General features: G+C 41.2%; 3 protein-coding genes across 9 annotated transcripts in view; 2 read left to right on the top strand and 1 right to left on the bottom strand.

Annotated features, from left to right (window-relative positions):
• Positions 1-6,936, top strand: part of MYNN (myoneurin) — a 13,593-nt gene extending 6,657 nt beyond the window's left edge. For 3 of the 4 annotated variants that reach the window (XM_054074254.1, XM_054074255.1, XM_054074252.1), the window contains exons 6-8: positions 113-196; positions 621-707; positions 2,425-6,934. In XM_054074254.1, coding sequence (XP_053930229.1) covers positions 113-196; positions 621-707; positions 2,425-2,693 — 440 coding nt within the window. In that variant the 3' untranslated portion in view covers positions 2,694-6,934. Of the gene's footprint in view, positions 1-112; positions 197-620; positions 708-2,424 lie in introns of all 4 variants that reach the window. The other variant, XM_054074256.1, reaches the window with a different exon arrangement.
• On the bottom strand, positions 5,590-17,529 carry LRRC34 (leucine rich repeat containing 34). 4 transcript variants are annotated; one of them, XM_009564316.2, is made up of 13 exons: positions 16,645-17,529; positions 16,236-16,354; positions 15,197-15,321; positions 14,973-15,037; positions 14,118-14,201; positions 13,288-13,416; positions 11,791-11,886; positions 10,083-10,237; positions 9,836-9,991; positions 8,193-8,319; positions 7,679-7,878; positions 6,974-7,059; positions 5,590-5,720 (listed from the first exon to the last, which is right to left on the bottom strand). In XM_009564316.2, the coding sequence occupies exons 1-12, from the start codon at positions 16,651-16,653 to the stop codon at positions 6,990-6,992; spliced, it is 1,335 nt and encodes a 444-aa protein (XP_009562611.2). In that variant the 5' UTR covers positions 16,654-17,529; the 3' UTR covers positions 5,590-5,720; positions 6,974-6,989. The 4 variants fall into 4 exon arrangements, 3 of the variants coding, with proteins under 3 accessions (XP_009562611.2, XP_053930236.1, XP_053930234.1); XR_008451211.1 differs by having other exon boundaries at positions 5,660-5,720; positions 6,974-7,121; positions 16,236-16,357; positions 16,645-16,668; XM_054074261.1 differs by lacking the exons at positions 14,973-15,037; positions 16,645-17,529 and having other exon boundaries at positions 16,236-16,342.
• LRRIQ4 (leucine rich repeats and IQ motif containing 4) lies at positions 17,527-21,353 on the top strand (the record flags this gene model as incomplete). Its single annotated transcript, XM_054074544.1, is given in 11 exon segments — positions 17,527-17,733; positions 17,735-17,960; positions 17,963-18,078; positions 18,080-18,287; positions 18,290-18,400; positions 18,403-18,668; positions 19,565-19,738; positions 20,063-20,137; positions 20,139-20,212; positions 20,834-20,988; positions 20,991-21,353. Coding segments are annotated over 11 exon segments (1,674 nt in total), but the record flags the coding sequence as incomplete, so codon positions are not given.

Below are 21,353 nucleotides of genomic sequence, written 5' to 3'. Positions count from 1 at the left end.
GGCTAGGGAGCCCTTTCTCCCATTAGCCTTTACCTCTGTTTCATTTTGATCTGTTCTTTATGTGTTTTCTGGTTTATATATTGAAATAACCAACTCCTTGTGTTTCCTTTAGGAGAAAAGCCATATATCTGTGGCATTTGTGAAAAGAGTTTTATTTCCTCTGGAGAGCTCAATAAACATTTTCGGTCCCATACAGGTCAGTTTCCAGACAGGCTGCTTCCTGCACTATAAATAATATCCTACCTTTACCCTTTTGCCTTTGACATGCACCATATTGTGCTGTAAAAGTAGCAGAGTTTCTTAATTTATTTATCTCTTTTTTGAATGTAATTTAAAGAAAATATTTGTGATTTTTTTTTATTTGCCTTTTTCAGGCTAATTTTGGTTTAACAGCATGAGTTTTGGTGCATGATCATGGCTTTACTTCTAACATTTGGGGTGTTTTCCTTTGTTTTAATCTATTATTCTGGAAACAACTTTATTATACAGACAAAATAGCAGAGTTAGAAAGTTGTATTTTAAAATACAATATTGAAATCCATTATCCAACATCTCTAATAACTGTTCTTTTTCCATTTCAAGGTGGTTCTAACTGCCAAACCAAATTTTTTTTTTTTCAGGTGAAAGACCATTTATCTGTGAAATGTGTGGAAATTCGTACACAGATATAAAAAATCTTAAGAAGCACAAAATGAAAGTTCACACAGGTGAGTTCCTTGCACAGAGAAAGGTTAAGAAACTGCGTCAGCTATTTTGTCTTCTTCCATGCTGAAGAACTATTTTTGCTCCTCCAGGCCTAAAATTAAAAAAAAAAAAAAGATTTTTGGATAGTAGCTCTCTTTAGAGCCAAAAGCATCAGCTTTTCAGGTAGCCAGATCTTATAAAGCATCAAGTACCATGCCTTAAAGTAGATTCAAGACAAATTGTTAAGCATTTCCATTGCTATAGCACACTATGTTGTGCAACGTAGAAGTGGATTGCTGCAGAGAGAATGTTTGTATGTGGATATTTTCTTTCTTGGGCTGGTAACTTAAGAGCTTCCCGCATGAAAGCATAATCTGAATTGCAGGAGATTTTTTACCTCTTCTGAATATGTCAGGGGAGTCTGTCTTCATGAGGTTGGTAACTGAGATGAACAAAGCATAGCGGTTATGAGAACTATTCAACATCTTGAAGGCCCGAATATTTTTAATGTAACAGTGCAAGGTATTTTTATATATGCGGCCAATGCTAATCCAACTCCAGACTGGATTAGCAAACGCACATGAGACAGCTGACAAAATGTTCCCAGAGTAGTGCTCTAAAAAGACTTGTCAAGTACATTCAATTCCTATTCTAGATACCAGATTTTGATAGGAAGAAATTTGACCACTATTACTCGCCTATGGTACTCAGCACAGAGGTGTTCAGATCACCAACGTCTTTCAACAACGGGCTCCATACACCTTGTTATCTGTCCAGGTGTAAATGTATTAACAATAATTCCCTTGCCTCTGTCATAACAGAAAGAGGAATAATAGATATCTGTGCACATCAGGATTGGGACAGATGGAGCAGGTGAGTGAGAGGATGAGAAAACAGGAATCATATGTAAAGGCACTTTGAGCATCAAAAGCCTGATAAGGCCCATACAGGGAGGCCTGGTGCAGCAGGAAGCCAGTGGAAGCAAGAATGAGGTGAGAGCAGCAAGGGAGCATGGGGAGGGCCTGGCAGAGCCCAAGGGCGTGAGCTAGGAGAGCTGCCAAGCCAAGGTGGGTCAGCCTTCATGGAGAGATGGAAGGCAGCCACAAGTGCTTCGTCTCTGAAATCACAGGCTTCAGAGAAAGGGCCAAATATCCCAGGTGGGTTAATGAGAAAGCTGTCCAAGACCAGTGGCATAGGACACTGAAACAGGAAGGCAGAAAGGAATCTGTTAACAGTGATTTGAATTAAGAGTAGAAAATAATTTCTCAAATGACTGGATAAAAACTGTACTGAGTTGAGCTGGGATGCAGTTAACAAATCTTTTCTTCCCAATAAGTTTATGGATAGATCTTATATTTTACATTGCTATCTCAGTTAAAAGAGGATGCTTGCATGTGGCTGTGGTTCTTAAATTTTCTGAGGTGGAAAATCTCAAGGTAATCTTCATAATTACATTTTTGTCACAGCTGGTTTTTTTACTGTGGTGTTAGGAATTTATGTTCCATACCGTGCCAAGTAGAGATCAGGCAGGAATGCATCATCTGTCATGCTACAAGCAGTGGAGTACGTGATTCTCGGCGCTTGCATTGTATTTACAGCTCGTTCTGGCTTTGCGGCACATTGAAGCCCCTGACAGCCCAGCTGCCCGGGCAGTCTTATGACATAAAGCGTTTGTTTTGACGGTCATTTGAGAGGGAATTTGCAAAGGAGCTTTTGAACATTTCTTTCTTTCTCCCCCAGGATCTGAAACTCCACCTGACTCCATTGCACTTGATAACTCTTTCAATGAACAAGAATCCATTCACAATCAGAGAAGTCCTTTATCGGAGTCCATAGATGTGAAACCCTCTGAGATGTCTTTAGCACTTCCTCTTCCCATTGGGACTGAAGACCATCAGATGCTGCTTCCTGTGACGGGTAGTCAGTCTCCTTCATCAGAAACGTTGCTAAGATCTGCTGTGACTGGATATTCAGAACCTCAGTTTATTTTCTTGCAGCAGTTATACTGACAGTGAAGTACAGAGCCACGAAGGTAATTTGGGAGTGACCTTGCCTGCCTCTGGGAAGGTGAACATAAGCAAGCAAGCACTCATACTTTCTGAACGGGACTTGGTTTTGTTTTTTTTTCCTCTGTGTAAAGACACTTGTAAGGCATTTCCATTGTACAGTGCTGTCTTTCAGGTTTTGTTGAGTTGTGTTAATCTACAATCAGATTTCTATTTGCAATTAACACTGATTTCCAGGAGTCGAATCCGTTCCAGCAACACTTGCCTTAAGAATTCTCTGTTAAATATGTTAATGTGTTTTGGACATCTCCTCCCATGTTCCTGCTGATCTGTGTCACAGTGTCACTTGAAAGCAGACATTTTAAGCCATATTTGATAGTTTAAGAATATTAACCCAGAGGTGTAAGGGGAAAATCATTATTTGAATGTACTAACAAGCTTGTACTCCTGCATTCCAAGGTGATGTAATGGTACGTGATGGAAGGTAGGCCAGTGCTCTGGCGAGGTGCTTGCAAAGAAAGAGTTGCTGCTGTCTGCCAGAAGTAGCCATCATCAGTTGAAGTCTGACCAGAGGGAAAGAAAGTTTTGTGTATATTTTCCTGACGAGGCAAGTAAAGGAGGGTTGACTTTTTTTCTGCCGTATGGTAAGTCAGAGAGTTCTAATGGCATAGATACCACTGAGTCTTCTTTCCAACAAGTCACTGTTTCTTTTCTTTCTTAGATTTGGGGTTTTTTTTTAAGTAAATCCAGCATCCTTGTATCTTATCCCAGATATACTTTTCACACCCTAAAATGCCCTAGTTTGGCACAAACAGCAACACTTGCTCAAAAGGAGAGCTGGAACATGCCTGTTGTAGGTGAGACGAAAAGGTGCGTTGTCTTAATTGTGAGGCGTGAATCATAGCTTTGTAATCCTTTTTTTACAGTAGTGCTGTTTCTTGTGCTAGATTGGAGATACAAAAGAGAAAATAAAACCTGCCCTTCATTGTGAAAATAATAAGTGAATGTTATGAGTGGGCATTAAGGAAGAGTACAGCAGAACAGTTGAATTCTTACAGGCAAGAGTTACTTTTCTTAGAGCCTGATTTGGTTTAATTGAAGTATTTATGTATTGCTTTACCTCTCGTGTCGCTTGTCCACAGTAACTGCACACTGCTGCTGTTTAGCAAGACTCGTGCAAAGGTGCATTTTATTACTAGCAAGGTAAATTTTAAAAAAATGAACATTTTTAGCATCTCGATAGGGTCATTTGTTAAAGATCAGTTGACAGAGGGAGTACTTATGCTCTGTTTTGCCATTAATATAATGTCAGCGTTATTTAAGTAATCATCAAATAGTAAGGAAACAGTCATCTTAGTGTATCAACAATGCACTTAAATCTATTATTTACTGGTTGGTTATTTACTTGGTGCTAGCATTTTATTTCCACTGATGCCTTGTGTTCAGACACTGCTAAATAGAAGAGCGTAAGAGATACCTCTTAAGTGATTCTCTTCTACATGGAGTAATAATTAATCTGCACCTTAATTAAACAGAGTTATGAAAAATTTCTCAGAGGATTTCATTGAACTGTTCTGCAAACAGTCCCTCAACTCCTAAGCATGACTACAGATGTTTATTTTCCTCTTCCTACATGTTTGTACTTACAAAGTATTAGACCTTTTGCTTCTTTGTGTTGATTGTCTTAGTATGTGGCATGTTTAAAAGTCTGCTTCTTGACCATGTTTTAGGCTTTTATATATATGACCAACTTGCTAATAAAGCCTATCAGTGGCAGCAAGGAGTACAACAGTGTTCACCAGAAACATTGGTCATGCAGGCATCTCTAACTCGTTGTTAATAATCATTATTGCTGTACTTGTCTGACCTTTTATTTTCTGCGCTCATTTGTACCACAACATTTATGAACAGCTGATGTCTCTCATAGCGCTGGCGAGGGACAATGGTTGAAGTTCTTTGGGTTATTTTCTGTTTGTTTGGCATTTCCCCAATTTTTTCCCCCCGTTTCTTTTTTAGCTTCTGTAGTTGATGTAGCACTTGATGGATTCCTTAGCTTTGCTGTTTTAGACTGAAGAACCACAGAGATCAAGATCTTGACTGTGTTAAAAAAAAAAAAAGTGAATGCTGTGTAGCTTGTCCTGAGTTTCCTCTTTACTTTCTCTGAAAATAGAACAGAAGTCTTGGGACAGACATAGGCTTTGTCATGGATACCGAAAAAGAGCAGTACCATACAACTGATAAGTTTCCTATTTAAACAGCTTTGGAAGATAAGCTGCTGATGGGCTGCTGTTCTCTGAGGAAAAGTATCTGAAGATTAACACATCCAGGATAAACGACCACAAGAGAGAACTAGCTCTGGGGGGGAAAAAAAAGTAACATTCCTACACAGAAAATGCATTCCATAACAATGTTTGTTTGGACTGTTTTTATATTTCTAAAGTTAAAGCTTATTTCTGTATTCTTAGATTTCAGACTTTTTTAAAAAATACAGCACTTAGATTTATACAGGATTTGTTTAGATACTTGTACCAGTAACACCTGCTTTATTAGTCATTTAGTTTTCTTTCTAGGCAAGAAGATAATCATTATTTTTTACAAGACAATGATTTTAACGTTTCTTAATAGAATACACAGGCTTGTAGTTTTGTCTTGGAGCAATAATTCAGTGACCTGCACTCTTGAGTCCCCATCTGAGAATGTTTCATGACTATCCTCATCTTTTGTGAAGATATCTCAGCTGCTGAGGTATGAGCTTTATGAACTGTATTCATTTACTAGAATATAGGTTTTTTATATATATATAAAATAAATAAATATTAGGAGTGTTCAGGCTGGGTGCTGTAGGACCTGAAGAAGCAGGTCTGTACTCTACCTTTTGCCAATAGATGCATGGAAATCAGCTGCACATCTTGGGTTAAAGATTCCCAGTTTGTTTTGGAGGTACGAGGTTTGTAACAGTATTGATAATTTCTGTGAGGGATTAATATGGGAAAACATGGAATCTTTTTAGGCAGATGGCTTGAGACCTGTCTGCAAAAGAAAGAGGGCATTTCAATAATTCTGTTAACAGGAATTTAGAGAAAACACATGATTCGTCACACTGTTGTATCAGGACTGATTCAGACAATTTTGTGATGAAGTTGGTGCAAGTTTTGCCTGAATAGGTTATTCTGCATTCAGAAATTTCTGAATTGGCTGCTTGGCAATCCTTATGTTAGAAGCGCCCCTCGTTATGGCACTTACTTGCCAACATTTGCCTAAACGTGGGCATGAAGCATGATGACTTTTCTGAAATCATGTGTTTAAAAAAAAAAACATCTTCAAGTATGGACAAGTCCCGTGTTAAGGATTTCAAGGCTGTGATCTTGGAAAGGCTGTCAATAAGCCTTGCAGAATTAAGTTCAGATAAGGACTAAGAACTGATTGCTTGTTAAATTATTATAAAAATATCTTTCTTGTATATACAATTTTTCTCTGTTATTTGTACATAGCTCAGCTCTCAGTTTTATAATCCCTTGGGAAAGGAGGGAGTTGTACATATTTAGCCTGCAGTGTTTTATGCTAGACTTTAATAAACTTGTTTTGTAATTTTCCCTCACCTTCTGTCTCCTGTTTGTAACTGCAAGGGGTGGCAAGAAAAGGAGGTGGGAAGCAGTCTAACGTAAGAATGTGGAACGGGTTGCCCAGGGAAGTTGTGGCTGCCCCATCCCTGGAGGTGTTGGATGGGGCCTTGGGCAGCCTGATCCAGTGGGACATCCCTGCACATGGCAGGGGGGTTGGAGCTAGATGATCTTTAAGGTCCCTTCCAACCCAAACTATTCTATGATTCTATAGTGATGGGTATCTTTTTAACTTGCTTTCAAGAGCCAGGAAGGAAAAATGAAACGAAGTTTTGTCTCTTTCATTTTTAATACAAGAAACCAGTACTGGCTGCAAGTTAATCAAAATACCATTTATATACCAGTAAACTAGGGTCACTCACTTTAATGTCCCATATTATAGTGGCTAAACGCTTATTTAACTTGGTTTAAAAAAAAAAAAGTCACTCTTGTAGAAAAGAACAAAAGCATGCCGCTACTAAGTAAAAGGAGAGAGTATATAGAGCACAGCAGTAACAAACAGATTTATCCAAATCCCTCTTAACTTCAACAGGAAACTTGTTCTACAGCATATCTAATTCGCTGCCAAGCAAAGCTGCTGCCCAGTGGCAGTCCTGCGTGGAAGTTTTTGCCAGTGTGAACTGCCTGGCTGCACTCCAGCCTATAGAGACAGCGTGTCCTTACCTGAGGGCTCTCCCTGCTATGTGGAAACCAGACTGCAGAGACCGTAGCCGAGGAGGGGCAGTGGCAGCTCTCCCACTGCAGCAGCTCTGTGGACAAGCACCCTGTGGTCACCCTGCTTCAGCCACGGGCTCTGCTCCCGCCCCTGCATCTTTTTTAAATAAGAAGGACTTAATAAAAACTGATCTGAGAAGGTCTCTGAAGTGCAGTGGAGTAGTTCAGCTGCTACGAATTCAATTCATGCATCTGCAGTGCTGCAGTCTAAACTCATCACACACCTCTGGTCAGTGACTGTGCTGTAACTGCTAAGAATACCGAGTGTCACTCAGCGCACTCTGCTGTGGTGAAAATGTTTTTCCTCTTAATTTTTTATTTCCCTAAATTCTTCTGTCGCCCGGGAACCCTGGAGCTACATCTGATCGCAGTAAGGCAAAGGAGATAATTTTGCTGCGGTTATTTCTATTGCACACTAATGCATTTTCATTTTGATAGGCTTTTAATAGCTTGGGCATTTTTAGCAACAAATTTTAAGGTTGCTGGTTTGATATTTTCTCTCTAATGCCATGTCAAGTGCTCTTAGATCCTTCTAGACTAAAGACCCTGAAGAAACAACATGCAGCAAGTTTGATACTGATAAAATCAATTTACTAGAAACCACATAGGAAAACCTCAGGCACATGAAGCACATCGAGCTGCTGCCTGACTCACATGTGTTCTGAAACAGCTGCAATTGCCAGACTGGCATTGGCATCTCTGTTCGTCACTTCTCCGTAACTTGGCGTCCAATAGTAATGCTTCTTGAGGCCATGGGAGAGCTCTGCAAGGTGAACGTGCCCATCCACTGTGTACGGCTCCACGTCTGTGCAGCGGGGTTTCAGGCGGCCCCTTTGAATTAATTCTGAAAATGCCTGAAATGAGTAAGAACAAGAACCTGGCATACAATATTCTGCTTTGACTGCAGTGAAGGCTCTAGAAGATAACACACAGTAGATGAGTACTTGATCGTTTCCCATATGCTAATGTCCCATGAGTCTCCACCATATTATAATTATTATTTACAGCACCACCATATTATAATTATTTAAAAAAAACCCCAACATAGTAAATCAAGTTTCTTGTCCAGGAGTTGCTGCAGTCTTCCCAGTGACTGTCAAAACAAATTACAAGAGTGCTAACAAACAAACCCCAACCCTCTCGGAGGAGTTAAAAAGCAAACATTTACCTTAGAGGTGGCTTCATCAAATTTGTTCCCCCAGATGTAAATGTAGGAAAGCTTCATGTTTATTTTCATTGCATCTGAAAGAGCTCCGAGTCCTTTGCCACTTATGTTGTTGCTTACTACAGACAACCTAATAGAGAAAATAGTTATGCAAATGTGTGCCAAACCACAGAATTCCCATCTCTTTGTTAAAACTAAGAGTCTATCTATGATTTATTCTTATTTTAATTTTATCATTATATATTATTACATACAATTTTATCATTATATGTTATTATATACCGTATACTGAAATGTTACATTTAAGATTATAGTTATTTTTTTGTATCAAGTTGAGTCCTACTAAATGCACTTTTTCACATAGCTCGAGGCAGTTTGGGCTATGGACCTGTTCTGTTTCTCAAGGCATTTGCAAGACTTGTGTGGCCAGGTTGTTCACTACTCGGTTCTCCAGTGTCTGTGACTTTACTGCATGGTGGCCAGGTCTCATCTCCAGCCTGCTTTGAAGCCCAAGCCGTGGCACTTATCCAGGCTAAGCTTTGATCTTGGTGAAGAGGCAGTTATTTTTATATTAGCGAACCTGGAAGGCTTTTCAGAGACACCCAGCAGCCACCACCTCCTCAGCCTGTCACTTAAAACCCATGGCTTCAGGTAACACCTTTGATCAGCTTTTACGTTCTGCCGGCACACAGTTTAATGCGGGCTACAAAATACAACCCGATGGAGAGATTACAGCTCTTTTGGGTTCACCCGTAAGCTAACTTAGAGGATTTTGTTAAGTGTTGAAGATCAGAATCAACAAATATAGCGCCTCATCCCTGCACGGAATATGATTCTCTTAAAATTCTGAAGATGTACAGCGCTGGTTTGTTCTCACCTGTGTGCCACAGGGACTTAGGCTTTAAAGATACAAAAAGAATCGAATCAAAAAGATCCAATAGCCTTCCTGCACAGACACCCCTTAGAATGACTGGAAAAGCTGTGACTCACATGAGACGAACCACTACAAAACTGATCCACACATCGACCCAAAAAAGACAATGGAAGAAGTAACACGTGTCAGGTCACACAGCAGTGGATGTGCAATGAAAAAAAAGGAAGGATGAGGAAAAGGAGATAAAATGAGTTATAAGCAGGGTTGGCAGTATGGAAGGTAAACACGAGGCATTCAGTGGGGTTGAATAGAATTTCTCAGCCTGGTATTTTACTCAGTTAGCTCACATTAAGGTAAAGAGGACTGCATTCAGCAACCAAACACAGGCCTCCTGTGCCCCTGAGATGCATTAGTATGTCCTGCCAGGTCTCCAGCTGCATTGCATGGAGAGGACCTTGTAGCCCACCTGCCAGCACCCCAGGATGTCTCACAGGCTGTGGGGCATCCCACAGGGCAGGAGACGCCCCTGACCAGGTAGAGGAATTCTGGTCATGGAATCCCACCCGATTCATCATTCACCTTCTTTTTTTTTTTTTTTTTTCCAGAGAAAATAAAATGGACTAAAATGTTCAGAACTTTCTGACTTTTCCATTTTGATTTGTAACATCAGAGCTCACAGTTTTGATGTGAGTTCAGCCACTGCAAAATCTGAGTTTCTTATACTTCGAGTTGTTACATCTGCAGCCTCTGGGGAAGCTGTGTCAATACTAACGCCAGAAGAGTCCTGTTGTACAAAGCCAAAGCTTCACTCAAGTAGATGGCTCCATCATCTTCTATTCGGTTTGCATTAAGATCCAGAATTTCCAGGGTTTGGTTCCGTTTCAGTAGTTCTGCCAAAAACTTTGCACCATCTCGGGTTATTTTATTACTGAAAGAGAGATGCGCACCTTGTTTTTAAAAGTTGCCAAGAAAACAAGCGTCTGATGTTAGTCGGGGCTATATCACATAGTAACTCTTACCAGCTAAGATCAAGGTATCTCAGGCTGGAGTTTTCATACAATGCCTCACACAGCCGCTCTACACCAAAGTTCTTCATATCATGCTTGCACAGGTATAGTTCCACAAGAGAAGAGTTATTTTTCAACATCAGAGCTATGTGAACGGTGGTCTCCTCCTGAAACCAAACACTCGCTATCTTTAGGATGAGATACGGTCTTGCTTCAATAAAAGGGAGAGGCACAACTAACAGCAAGGTTTGGTCATCAGGAATGTTCTATTTTGCGTACACAGGTTTGTATTAAAAATAACCAGGAAACAGTATGTTATGATAATGCAGAAAACAATAAAAAAATGAAAAATACAAGAAATATGTTTTCAGATTTGCAGCCCATATATAAAACCTGCCTGCCAATATTAGGAACATCAACATTTGAATCATTATGTCTAATGAGTTTTTCTCACAGTCACTGCTCTTTAAAAACTGAGTGTTTAAGTCAGTCTTCACTAAGATTATTTTGTATGACACTAACCTATTATTTCATAAAAAGGAGCAGGATTGCTATGGGAAAATATATGTCCCATCACCATAAGACAAAGTAAGTTTATTTTGAAGTTGTCACATTCTGTTAAGAAAATAACAGAGTGAATACTGTAAGTGAAAAATAAGGCAACAGCACAGAGAAAATGGTAGAGTTGAAGGTGGGAACAATGGCAAATAGTCTCCCATCAATACAGACTGGGCCCTTACCGGCCCATACCTTGAATAACAGTAGCTTAACTTGACTTCTAAACCTGGGTTTAGGAAGATCAAACCTGGTGTTGCTAGAAAAGAAACAACTAAAATCTGTTTAAACTGTTAAATTCACTTTGGGGAATTTAGGAAGATCTGGCCTTCGTGACAGTTTAGTTTTGTTATGCTGCCATCGGGAAGATTCTGTGCATATCACAGACACATGACAGCTGCTGCCAGTCTCATGAAACCCCCGCCAGCACCAGCAGCTCCGCAGCCAAGGCTCCAGCAGGACCAGGGATGCATGGAAGCTGGACAAGCAAAAGCCCTCTGCCGCCTGTACGCACCCCGTGGCGTGCGGCTGCCCCAGCAAACACTGCCTTGCAGATTCTCTTTGCAGTGCTCGATTGTTTTTGGAGAGTTTGTGCCTTTGTTTTGGTTAACAAACACATCATGGGTTTTACATTGATGAGGTTCATTCAATTGCTAAATTCATGCTTCAAATTCAGATAGGGACACAACAAAACCGCACAGCCAGTGAATACGGCATATTGTTGAAGCGTGCTGCTCTTCTTTAGGCTGCCAGCTCTGGCAACTGCCCATGTGTCCAATTGCCCACGTATCGCAGATCCACAGCAGCCTTTTGTTCTTCCCCTCCTTTCCTGCTAAACAGCATTTCCCCCTCCGTTTGCTGAGTGAGGCATAAAACTCAGCAAAAGGAGTACTGGTTTGGCCAATACCAAGCTATCTCCACCCACCCAGTATTCAACAAATATTTAGGTACCAATAAATAAATACTTTTTAAATTAACCTTCTAGTTAAAGAGAGGCAGCCTACGACTGCACAAGGCACAGAAAAAGAATATTTCTGCAACCATTTACTTCACTTTGTAAGGAAACCCAGAGAGCCACGGGGTTGAGACGTTATAAATACATCAGTACTGACTTCAGTTATGCGTCTCACTTTGACTGCGCTGACACCACAGTCCGCTCACATACCTCTTCGCTGTATAGCAAAGGACGATTGAGGTTTATTGCTTTGAGTGGTCTGTTCTGAGCCAGGGCTGTTGCTATTGCTACCAGACACTGAGTACCCTGGAAACGAAAATAAATAAACTCTTTAGAGAAACCTGTCCAACGCATAGATCAAGCTACCGAATTACCATGAGTTCTTAGAATTGATTGTCAGAAGATCAAAACCATCAAACGGACTCAGATTGGAAACACTATTATTTCTGCCTCCATGTACTCTGAAGAGATGCAAGCGCAGTCGGCAAGTGCTTACAGACACATAATGTGTTTTTTGATAATACCAATGCCAGCTCCCTATGGAATAAGAATGGAATTAGACTAAGAAGTACAAATGACTAGGAAATTTGGCAATTCAGAAAATAAATAGCAAGAATAACACATCTCAAACATACCGGTCCATTTAATTAATCCTGTATTTGTATTTTCCTGATTTATGAAGCAAAAATCAGCTTGTGTGTGTTCCCCAAGGTCTTTGGCAAAAGTCTAGGGTGACATTTATCCACTCGGTAAATTCATACTAAATGTGAATGACATGGTTCACAGAAGTGAGGGTGTAGAATACAGGCCAATTTGGACTTCTATATTCCCTTCTAGTTTGCTCACTAATTTACATTCATGTTATTTTCCCATGACACTGGTCTACACCCAAAGCCATTTAATTCTAAACCAACTCTCTATCAACTCCCTACCAAGCACAAACATACTAAGCTTTCAAATAAACCCTACACTGGCCACATTTTCCTTGTTTATGTATTCGTAACACCCTTCACACTTTCTGAGAGGTATTCCCGCCTTCTAGTTTAGGAGCAAACTCTATTTCCAGGAAATAAATACAAGTATTTAAAAGCCATCCAGAGGCTTTTACTGGCTAGAGCGGAAAGCACCCTGCTCAATGCATTTCCTACCCTCCTGACTTTCCCTGTGCACTGTGCAAGAAGCCTTTGCACCCAACTCTAGGAGGCAGCAGGCTGTCTGCTATCAAATTGAGTGCCTTTCTACCCAAATCGGCACTGTTGTGCTTGTCTTTTACAGATCAAGCGCTGATAGGAGCTAACAGAGCTTTGGGACTGGGTGATTTGTAGGATTCATAGCACTGCACACTTCAGAAGAAAAGGAACATTCAGGAAATAGGAAGTCCTTTCTTCAATGTGAATTGCACAGAACTTAAACAGCATAGAAAAAACGAACAGCAGAAACAAACCTCAGAAAATATGAAAGCCAAAGCACTTGAATTCCCCAGGACATAGTGGCTCCGATACATCATCACTACTGACTTCACAGGTGTTTTATACAACATGCTCTTCCAAGTATGCATTGCAATATCATCTATTGCACTACCTCCAGGTATCACAAAATGTAAAATCAATTACAATAGATGGCATTTCCCCCTAATTCAGCATTGCAGGACCTTCATAATACCCTTGAAATACGCATCAGTGCTGATAATTTTCCTGGGTTACTCACCATATCACAGTCTCCGAGATCCAACTTCTCTAAGGTTGAGTTCATTTGTAGCATTGAAGCAAAGAACATCCCACCTTTGTTTCCTATTTTGTTTCCAGTCATTCTCAAATATCCAAGAGTTTCATTCCTCTAGACAAAATCAAAAAAAAAAGAAAAAAAAAAAGAAATCTTTTTAAACGGTCTGAAAAACCCACTGTCCTTTTTCCTGCTAATCCAGTGTTATACAATCTACTGTACGACCTTAGTTGTCAAATCGAGTGGAAATCAGTTCAGAGATCAAAGACTGTGAAGGAGGAAGAAAGATCTTGCTTGAGCCTCATTTCACAAACACAACAAATCTTACACACAAGCTTCATTTCCTCAGAAAACCACATTAACAATAACAAACTTGTTTTTATACTGCTGCGGTGAGGCAACATTTTGTAAACATGTCTCAGACATCTTGAATCAAGAGAAATATTGACATCAAGGTATGGCAAATTTAATACTTTTTCTTTTCTAATAAAACAAAGGGGAAAAAAAAATCAATGGTATTATACACTCTGTAGTATAGTACGATATGTTTTGCACAGGAAAGTCCTGCTGTCATAGTTGTGATAATTAACTGTTAATGGCAGCACAGTGCAGCTTTCTCTTGTGTGAAATCTGATTTCTGAAGTCTGCCTTGGGAAAACAAGCAATCCCCTGTGATACAGCAAAATGCTGAACGGACTGGAGACAGAAGGCCCTTTCAGGCAGCTCTGAGGTTGGCAGGACAGGCAGTACTGTTCATCAAAAGCAAAGCTATCAAACGAGGTGCCATTGTCTAAATCTCCCAGACAAATACTCACAAGGAGCGCTTTCGCTATCAGCTCTGCTCCGCTTGTGCCAATATAATTAAACATCAGGTTAAGGTACCGCAGAGTCGAGTTTCCCTTAGGACAAACAAAGCAGAAAGCAATGAGACTTTTTTTTCCAGAGCACACCTGCATTTTTCAAAAAGGAGATGGGCCATACATGCACTCACAGCCTCCGTCCTTTTCTGCGTTTGGCAGCCCCAGATCTGAAGAAGCAGTTAAAAAATGCCAAAGGACATCAGATGATGATGGAAAGACAGAAAAACACGTAGTGTGTAGGTTCTCCTGGGGCTTACGGAAACCACCCAGGAACCCATGTGCTCCACATGACCAAACAAGGCCAGTGGTCCGGCTCAGACGCAGACCTTCAGGTGTTTTGTGAACTTAATGGCCCTCCCTGAGCTCCAGAAATGCAGGACCCAAGTGCCAGCTCACCACTCTCCATCTATATTCTGGTGCTTACAATGACAGAAAGGCAGAATTAAATTTTTCTATGTTTAGACCTACAAAAAGACTAACAGAAATTATAAAGGACCTAAAACAAAGTCCTTGGCACACTTGATGCTATCATTACCTCTTCTGTTGAACTGAACCGTAAAACTCCACAGTTTATTCCACTGTTCTTTCTCAGGGAAACCCTGACTGATTGTCAAACAGTCTTCTACCAGAAATTTAAAATCTCCCCAAAGAATACAATCTGAGACTCTACTGGGATGGACTTGGAAGCGAAAGTCAAAATAAATGGAATTTTGCCAAACTGATGCATTCTTTTCTCCAATTTACCACAGATAAAAGTTATCATCACCGAATAAATTACAAATTGCTCGATGATAAATATTATTTGGGCACCTGGAGGAACTCTGCCACGTGCTTTGCTCCAGCATCAGTCAATGTGTTATACCTAAGATCCAAACCTGAAAAAGATGAAGCATGAAGAATGTGACAGATGTGTATCTACAATTAATTGATCTCTAAAGAAAAATAATTAAAGATGAACTAAGGCTGAAATCGAGACTGTTTATGTTTTCTCATATTAGCACAGCGAGGTCAAACATACATGAAAAAAAGCTTACCTGTGACAAAACCAGTATTGCGTAAGACAGAAGCAAGAACTTGAAGATCGTCATCTGTAACTCTCTGCACAGGCACTAGATGATTATTTCCAGCTATTTTTAGCGTGATCCCTTTTGTCCATTCACTGTAACATATAAATGTATGTACATAGGGAGAAGTAAAATGATACAGGAAAATGCATTTTCTTTCTAGATAAGACGTGTATCTTCACTTGCCCGCACTGATGCTTTTGCACACAGTTTGCTGCTGCTGCCGGTACCTTTGATAACACTCTGACAGACAACGTGATTCGCTGTACCTCAGCACCGTCCTCTTTGTTATTCTGAAGATACTGCGCAGCTGCAAGACCACACTTAGCAAACACTCACAGAAAGCAGGAAGAAGCAAGGTGAGGAGAAGGCAGATAGAAATAGTGGAGACTATCCTGGAGATTACCTCATTATCTCATTTTCACTTGTTACCTTACCTTTATTTACTCTATCCTGCCCTCAGGATCAAAACCTAACACAAACCATTTCCCTGTGTGGTCTTTTCTCAGCTATTCTCTCCAGAGAACAATTAACTTTGATCCCAGGAGCATCCATGAGAGGAAGCTCTCCCTAACCACATAATGAGAGAAAGTTTGAGTGGTTAATACCTTGGCAGGATTGAGAGACAGTTCAGGGAAGCGTTACCAGCTGGAAGCTAACTGGATGCAGCTGAGGCTTTTTAAACAGGAGTAAGACAAAACGAAGGGAGTCAAGATGAGTAGACACTGAGTTTGGCTTCTCTAAGGGACACAAAGGCACCATCCTGTAGATTTTTCACTTTGTTTTTATTTAAGTGCTTGTGAAGCTGCCCAGAAGGGATATATAGCTACAAACTTCTGCCAAGATGATGTCAAGATGAGTCAAACCAGAGCTTCTGCAGTAAATGCTGAATGTGATCTGTGTTTAAGCCTGAAACTGCACAAACTTTCTCATTGCTTAATTCCATGTCCTTCTATCTTGCTTAAGGCTTTCAGATGCATCTAAAACACGCCGTTCATTATTTCCTTACTTTTTATAATTGTTATCAGCTTCTTGAAGCAGATGAGCAATGAAGGGGTTTTCGGAGTGGCCGGAGCTTTGGCAAGCCTGCACATAGCGCTGGTGAAGATCTGGATGAACCGACATGACCTGCTGGAAAACAAAACAAAGCGTTACTACCTCAGCAGCCTAGCAACACCACCACGGGCCCCAGCGCCCTGTACTGGACTCTGCTTAACAATGAAAATGGGCTTGGTCTGAAAAGGGTTACAGCTCTTGGAATGCAACACGAGAATGACAGATCCAGACAGACAGGAAAAGCTTGAGGGGAAAAATGTGGACTCGTGGACGTGTTTCTTCTCTGCCAGGATCTGAGCTAACGGAGAATTAACAACATTTTCCCCTGTAAAACAGCTTCATCCCAATACCCACAGGCCTACCTGAGCCATCAGCACTTGTGCCCTCCCTTTGTTCGCCTGTGTGGATCAGCCGGTGGCTGAGCTTTGCCTTGTGGCCAAGCCTGGCTGCGAGAAGGTTTGCAGTGTTTGGTGATGGAGCCCGTTTCCAAGGAGGGTGTCCTGGGCACTTCACCAAGACAAAGAAGCCGCAGGCAGCCCGGTCCAGCCCAGAGCCTGGCAGGTGGCCCCATGGCCACGCTGCACCCTGTGTCACGGTGAGGTGGCCCCTTCCCCATCCTGGTGACACCTGGAAACCGGTATCTCTGGAAACATGAAGCACGGTTATGGCCACAGAGAAAAGACCATCAGTAGGAGACAACTGACAGCTGCCTCTTGACCTCCACTCTCTCTCTTATCATTCCGAAATGGCAGCTGAAATCTTTTTTCTGTCCAGACATCAAAAGTCACTCAGTCATCCCTTTTCACCTCTTGCTCCTTGGCTACCAACAATAAGATAGCTTGAAGGGTTATCAAATACCAGACTTGCTGGCATCAGTCTGGCTCAGAAATCAACAGTTATAGGAGAAGGAGCCACCTTTTTAGAACAAGACCCTTTCAGTTTTACAATCAGCACAGCTGAAGACAGATCCCAGTCAGTGTTGGTAAACGGAGGCCTTCAAAACTCAAGGAGGATGCTTTGCTCAGCTCCTGTGATTCCACAGGGTCAGCTTACAAATTTGGGTGTTGGGACACTTCAGAATGCACTGGGATCCAAACCTAAGGTCCCGCCGTAGGTGCTGTGGGCTTGGATCTCAATGAACACAAGCAGCTTTTTGCAGGTGTACAAGTGAGGCTAGAATTTGTCCCTAAATGCTGAGTTCTTCCAGTATTTGTAAGCATAGGAAGGTCCTCGAGTACTGTTGATTTGTAATTTTTTCCTCTCAGAAATCAAAAATAAGGAGCAGAAATAGCTGCGTCTCAGCAGAGCCAGGGGCCAGCCCAGGGGCACTCGCTGTCCTACAGCTGAGTATTAGTTTTGAGGATGACCATGATAAGACAGCAGAAGAAACACCAGGGACTGAAGCGCCAAAGAATGCGGCAAATCCTCCCACAAACATCACAGACAGGATATCTTTTTATTGATTTAGCCAATAAGCAATTGTGAACCATCTCGCCAGAGGTCTTGAATCTAGAATATCTGAAAGAACTGCACATGGAAAAGAACCTGATTGTAAGCATCCCCAGGGGCATCAATCTCCTGAGGCACATGAAAGCCCTTTACTCGGATCAGAATCACATACAGGATATGTGTGAAGAGCTGAGGGAGCTGAAATGTCTTCTGAGCTTAGATTTAAGTAATTCCCTCTCTGTAGTTTGCTGCTAGGTACCAGCAAATTGCTGTCCCTTCGTCAGCACAGGCTCTATAAAACAAACTTGCCCGAAATCCCAGTGCAGATCCGCAAACACCTCCATCAATGCTGAACTGCTTGGCTTTTCTGACAATAATCCAAAATGTTTGTCTAAAAAACCAGTGAACCTGAAAAAACTCAGGGAAATTTACCTCCACAAAAATTGAATTGAAAATTTTCCCAAGGAACTTTGTCAAATTGCTAATTTAGAAATAATAGGTCTGAAACAGGATCTAATCAGTCTCTTCCCAGAAGAGGCAGACTTTTTGACAAACTCAATAAGCTATTTTTAGCCTCTAATAACTTATCCTCCATTCCTCCTACGCTGCAACAGCGCCAGAAGCTGGCTGTGCTGCATCTGTCTCATAATCTCCTGCACAATCTTCCCCAGGTTTGAAGAATCTCACGGGCATGAGCGTATGCAGACCGTCTGCCAACAGCCTGGAGAAGATCCCACACCAGACCTGATGCTGGATGCTGCTTTCCAGTGTTTATCCGAGGAACACCAGACTGCGTGCAGTACCCAGGTCCTTCGCTAGATTAAGTGGTGTCAGGATACTAGATCCGAGTGAAAATTGCTTTGATGAGATTCCTAAAGGAATATGCACTATGAAAAATCTGCAAGTATTGGCCCTGGATGACAATCTGATACAGGAGGTATTTGTTCTTTTGTTTTTATTTTATTGATACCTCCCTTTTGCAATTCCCAATGTCTTCATTAGAACCAAGCGCCCTACTGCAGCCAGAAGGCATGTTCTGCCTGGTGTGCACCGGAGCATCACCAACACCCGAGCATTCAGGCAGGGAGAGAAAAGCAAGAATGTGGAAACACTGACCTTTGTGTTGAACCTTAAAGATTAAATCATGACCGGACAGATTGCTTCAGTGTTTTGGCATCTTTTTTTATGTGTACATTGGAAAAATAAGAGCTGCCTTTGCATAGACTCAATATGTCACAAACTGAAACAGAGCAGAGGACAACTTAAAAATGGATATGGTATTGTTAATGTCTTTAACACCATTAACACTTGCTGTTTATTTGATAATGAGCAATTAAGTACCCTAGCTGTGCTATTATAAGTATATCAGTATTCATGGACATATTCATTTTAGGGTTCAGAATACATCTTCCTTTTTTATTCACGATGTTTCTTTTCCAAGATTTTCACTTGCTCAATTTTCTTCTTGAAATTTCATTAGAGAAGCAGTAATTTATGCAAAAGAATCATTTTCAGTTTTCATTTATTTAAATTATTCTCCTCTGCACTGTGCATACAAAGGAAATGAAGAAGCAGACTAATGTTTCTGTTGAAATAAAATTAACCTCATAAGAAATATTTCCAGCAGAGGAAAGAACATGGAATTCTTGCCAGAATTTCTGCCATACTGTGAGGTATAATGTGATACTAATGAGCAGAATATTCTATGTTCATCCATCAATAGAAATGCAGCTCCACAGCATTTTCCTGGAGATTTTTCCCTTAAAAAATAAAAATAATCCCAAAGATTACTGTTTAATTGCTATAATGTATCTTTTTAATGACTGTGTCTAGGTAACTGCAGTGGTAAAAGGACCAAAAAATTCTAAATGCCTTAGCCCATCTAAAAGCCAATTCAGTGTCTTTGCAAAGGACATCTTCCTCCTTGAGTCCTTAGAGAGGTTATAGCTTGGACAAAGCAAAGGAATTATATTCATAAGTCCTCCAGAAGACATTAACAAACTGCAGGCAGGAGCAGTAGGAGGGAGAAGATCTTGGTCTACTGCCACATGGCACTTCTGTGGACTTCAGCTGCTTCCAAACGCAGGACAGAAGGTCCTCCTAATCTCCTTAAGTTCATGGTGCAGCATCAGGCCAGGGCTGTCAGAACAGGAATATCAAAACTCAGTGTTTGAAACTCATGTTGCCTCACTGGACTTAGTAGTTAGCCCAGTGGTGTCTCAGTTTATAAACCTTACTGCTTCCCTTACTGATATTCTCTGCACATTGATTATATATCGAACCAAGAAGAAATCCTTTAATTATTAAAACTTATGCACACATCTCTTCCAGAATATGAAAGAACTACACATGGAGAATAATTGTCTGGAGTATCTGCCTACAGCCATCAGCTTAGTGACCTGCTTGAAAAATACTTGACTGTTGCAACAATCTCCTTACCCAGCTCCCAGATTCTGAATGCCAAATACAAGGTGAAAACCAGTCTCTGTGTGGGTGGTTTTAAGGACACAAGTACCAGTAAGCATTTTGAAATAAAGGAGGGAGAGATGGAATACAATGCATCGTTTGGGGCTCCTCCTGTAATTGTAAGGGAGCTATATAGGATAAAAGTTAGGAGCTGTGAGGGTGGGGAAAATGCTGTGCCCAACCTAAGAGGACAGGATGTCCTCACCCATGACCTACCTCAGCCTCAGAGTCTGAGGAAAAAGATATCTCCTAGAACTCAGCCGGAAGCAGACTCTCCAGTGCGAGAAGACCGCCTTGGTCAGCCGCAGTGACTCCAGAGCAGTGAGGAGGAACTGGCTCTCTGCAGATGCTCTCCCACCCAGCTGTTCCATCTTCCACGTTTTTCCCTCTGTGTGGCTAAGTGGTGGTGTGCCAATTAGCAGGACTTCTGAAAGCTGAATTTGGCCACCTGGCTACCAGGTGAATTGCCTTCACTATTGAAGTAAATGCCTTATTAGGAGAGCCTGAGTCTCATTCCTCTGTATTTGGGAACAGATACTTTGAATTTTAAATGCTCTGGTGAGATGTTTGATGAACACATTCCTTACATGCACAGACTGAACTGTTTGCGCCTCATGAAGTGCTATTTATGGGAAGCATGCAGGAATGCTCCACACCATTCCTGTTCTTTGTGCTGCAGTTGTTTGCTTTTGTGTGTTCAGGTTTGCCAAAATTGCTTGTTCAGAACAATCACCTGTTCCAGACGCCCAAGAATTTGGACAGTCTTCAGCAGCTGGAGCTCATCCTTGTGGATGGAACCCTATGACAGACCCTCCCATTGGTGCCAGGGGACAGCTGCCATCTGGGAACACTTAGGGGAAAAGAGACGTAAAAAGACCTAGGGTTGTTAAGAAAGCCACCACAGTATACACACAAAGCTGTGGGTTTAGTAACAGATACTTTGCAGAACAATTAACAGGGCACTTTATGCAACATCAAAACCCATTAAAAAACTGTTTGCATCAGCTATGGCAGAGCAGTGCCTTCATCACTGATCAAGTTATGGTAGGATGTAGGCAACCATCAGGAAATACAGCACCGGCATAATTCAAAAATTCAGAAGGTTGTTGCAGAAAGTTGTCACTGCCCCTCCAGGTCACAGTCAGCAGGCACAGAA

The sequence above is a fragment of the Cuculus canorus genome, chromosome 9 (genome assembly GCF_017976375.1).
Source record: "Cuculus canorus isolate bCucCan1 chromosome 9, bCucCan1.pri, whole genome shotgun sequence".
NCBI lineage: Eukaryota > Metazoa > Chordata > Aves > Cuculiformes > Cuculidae > Cuculus > Cuculus canorus.
This window is presented reverse-complemented; position numbering and strand designations above follow the sequence as displayed.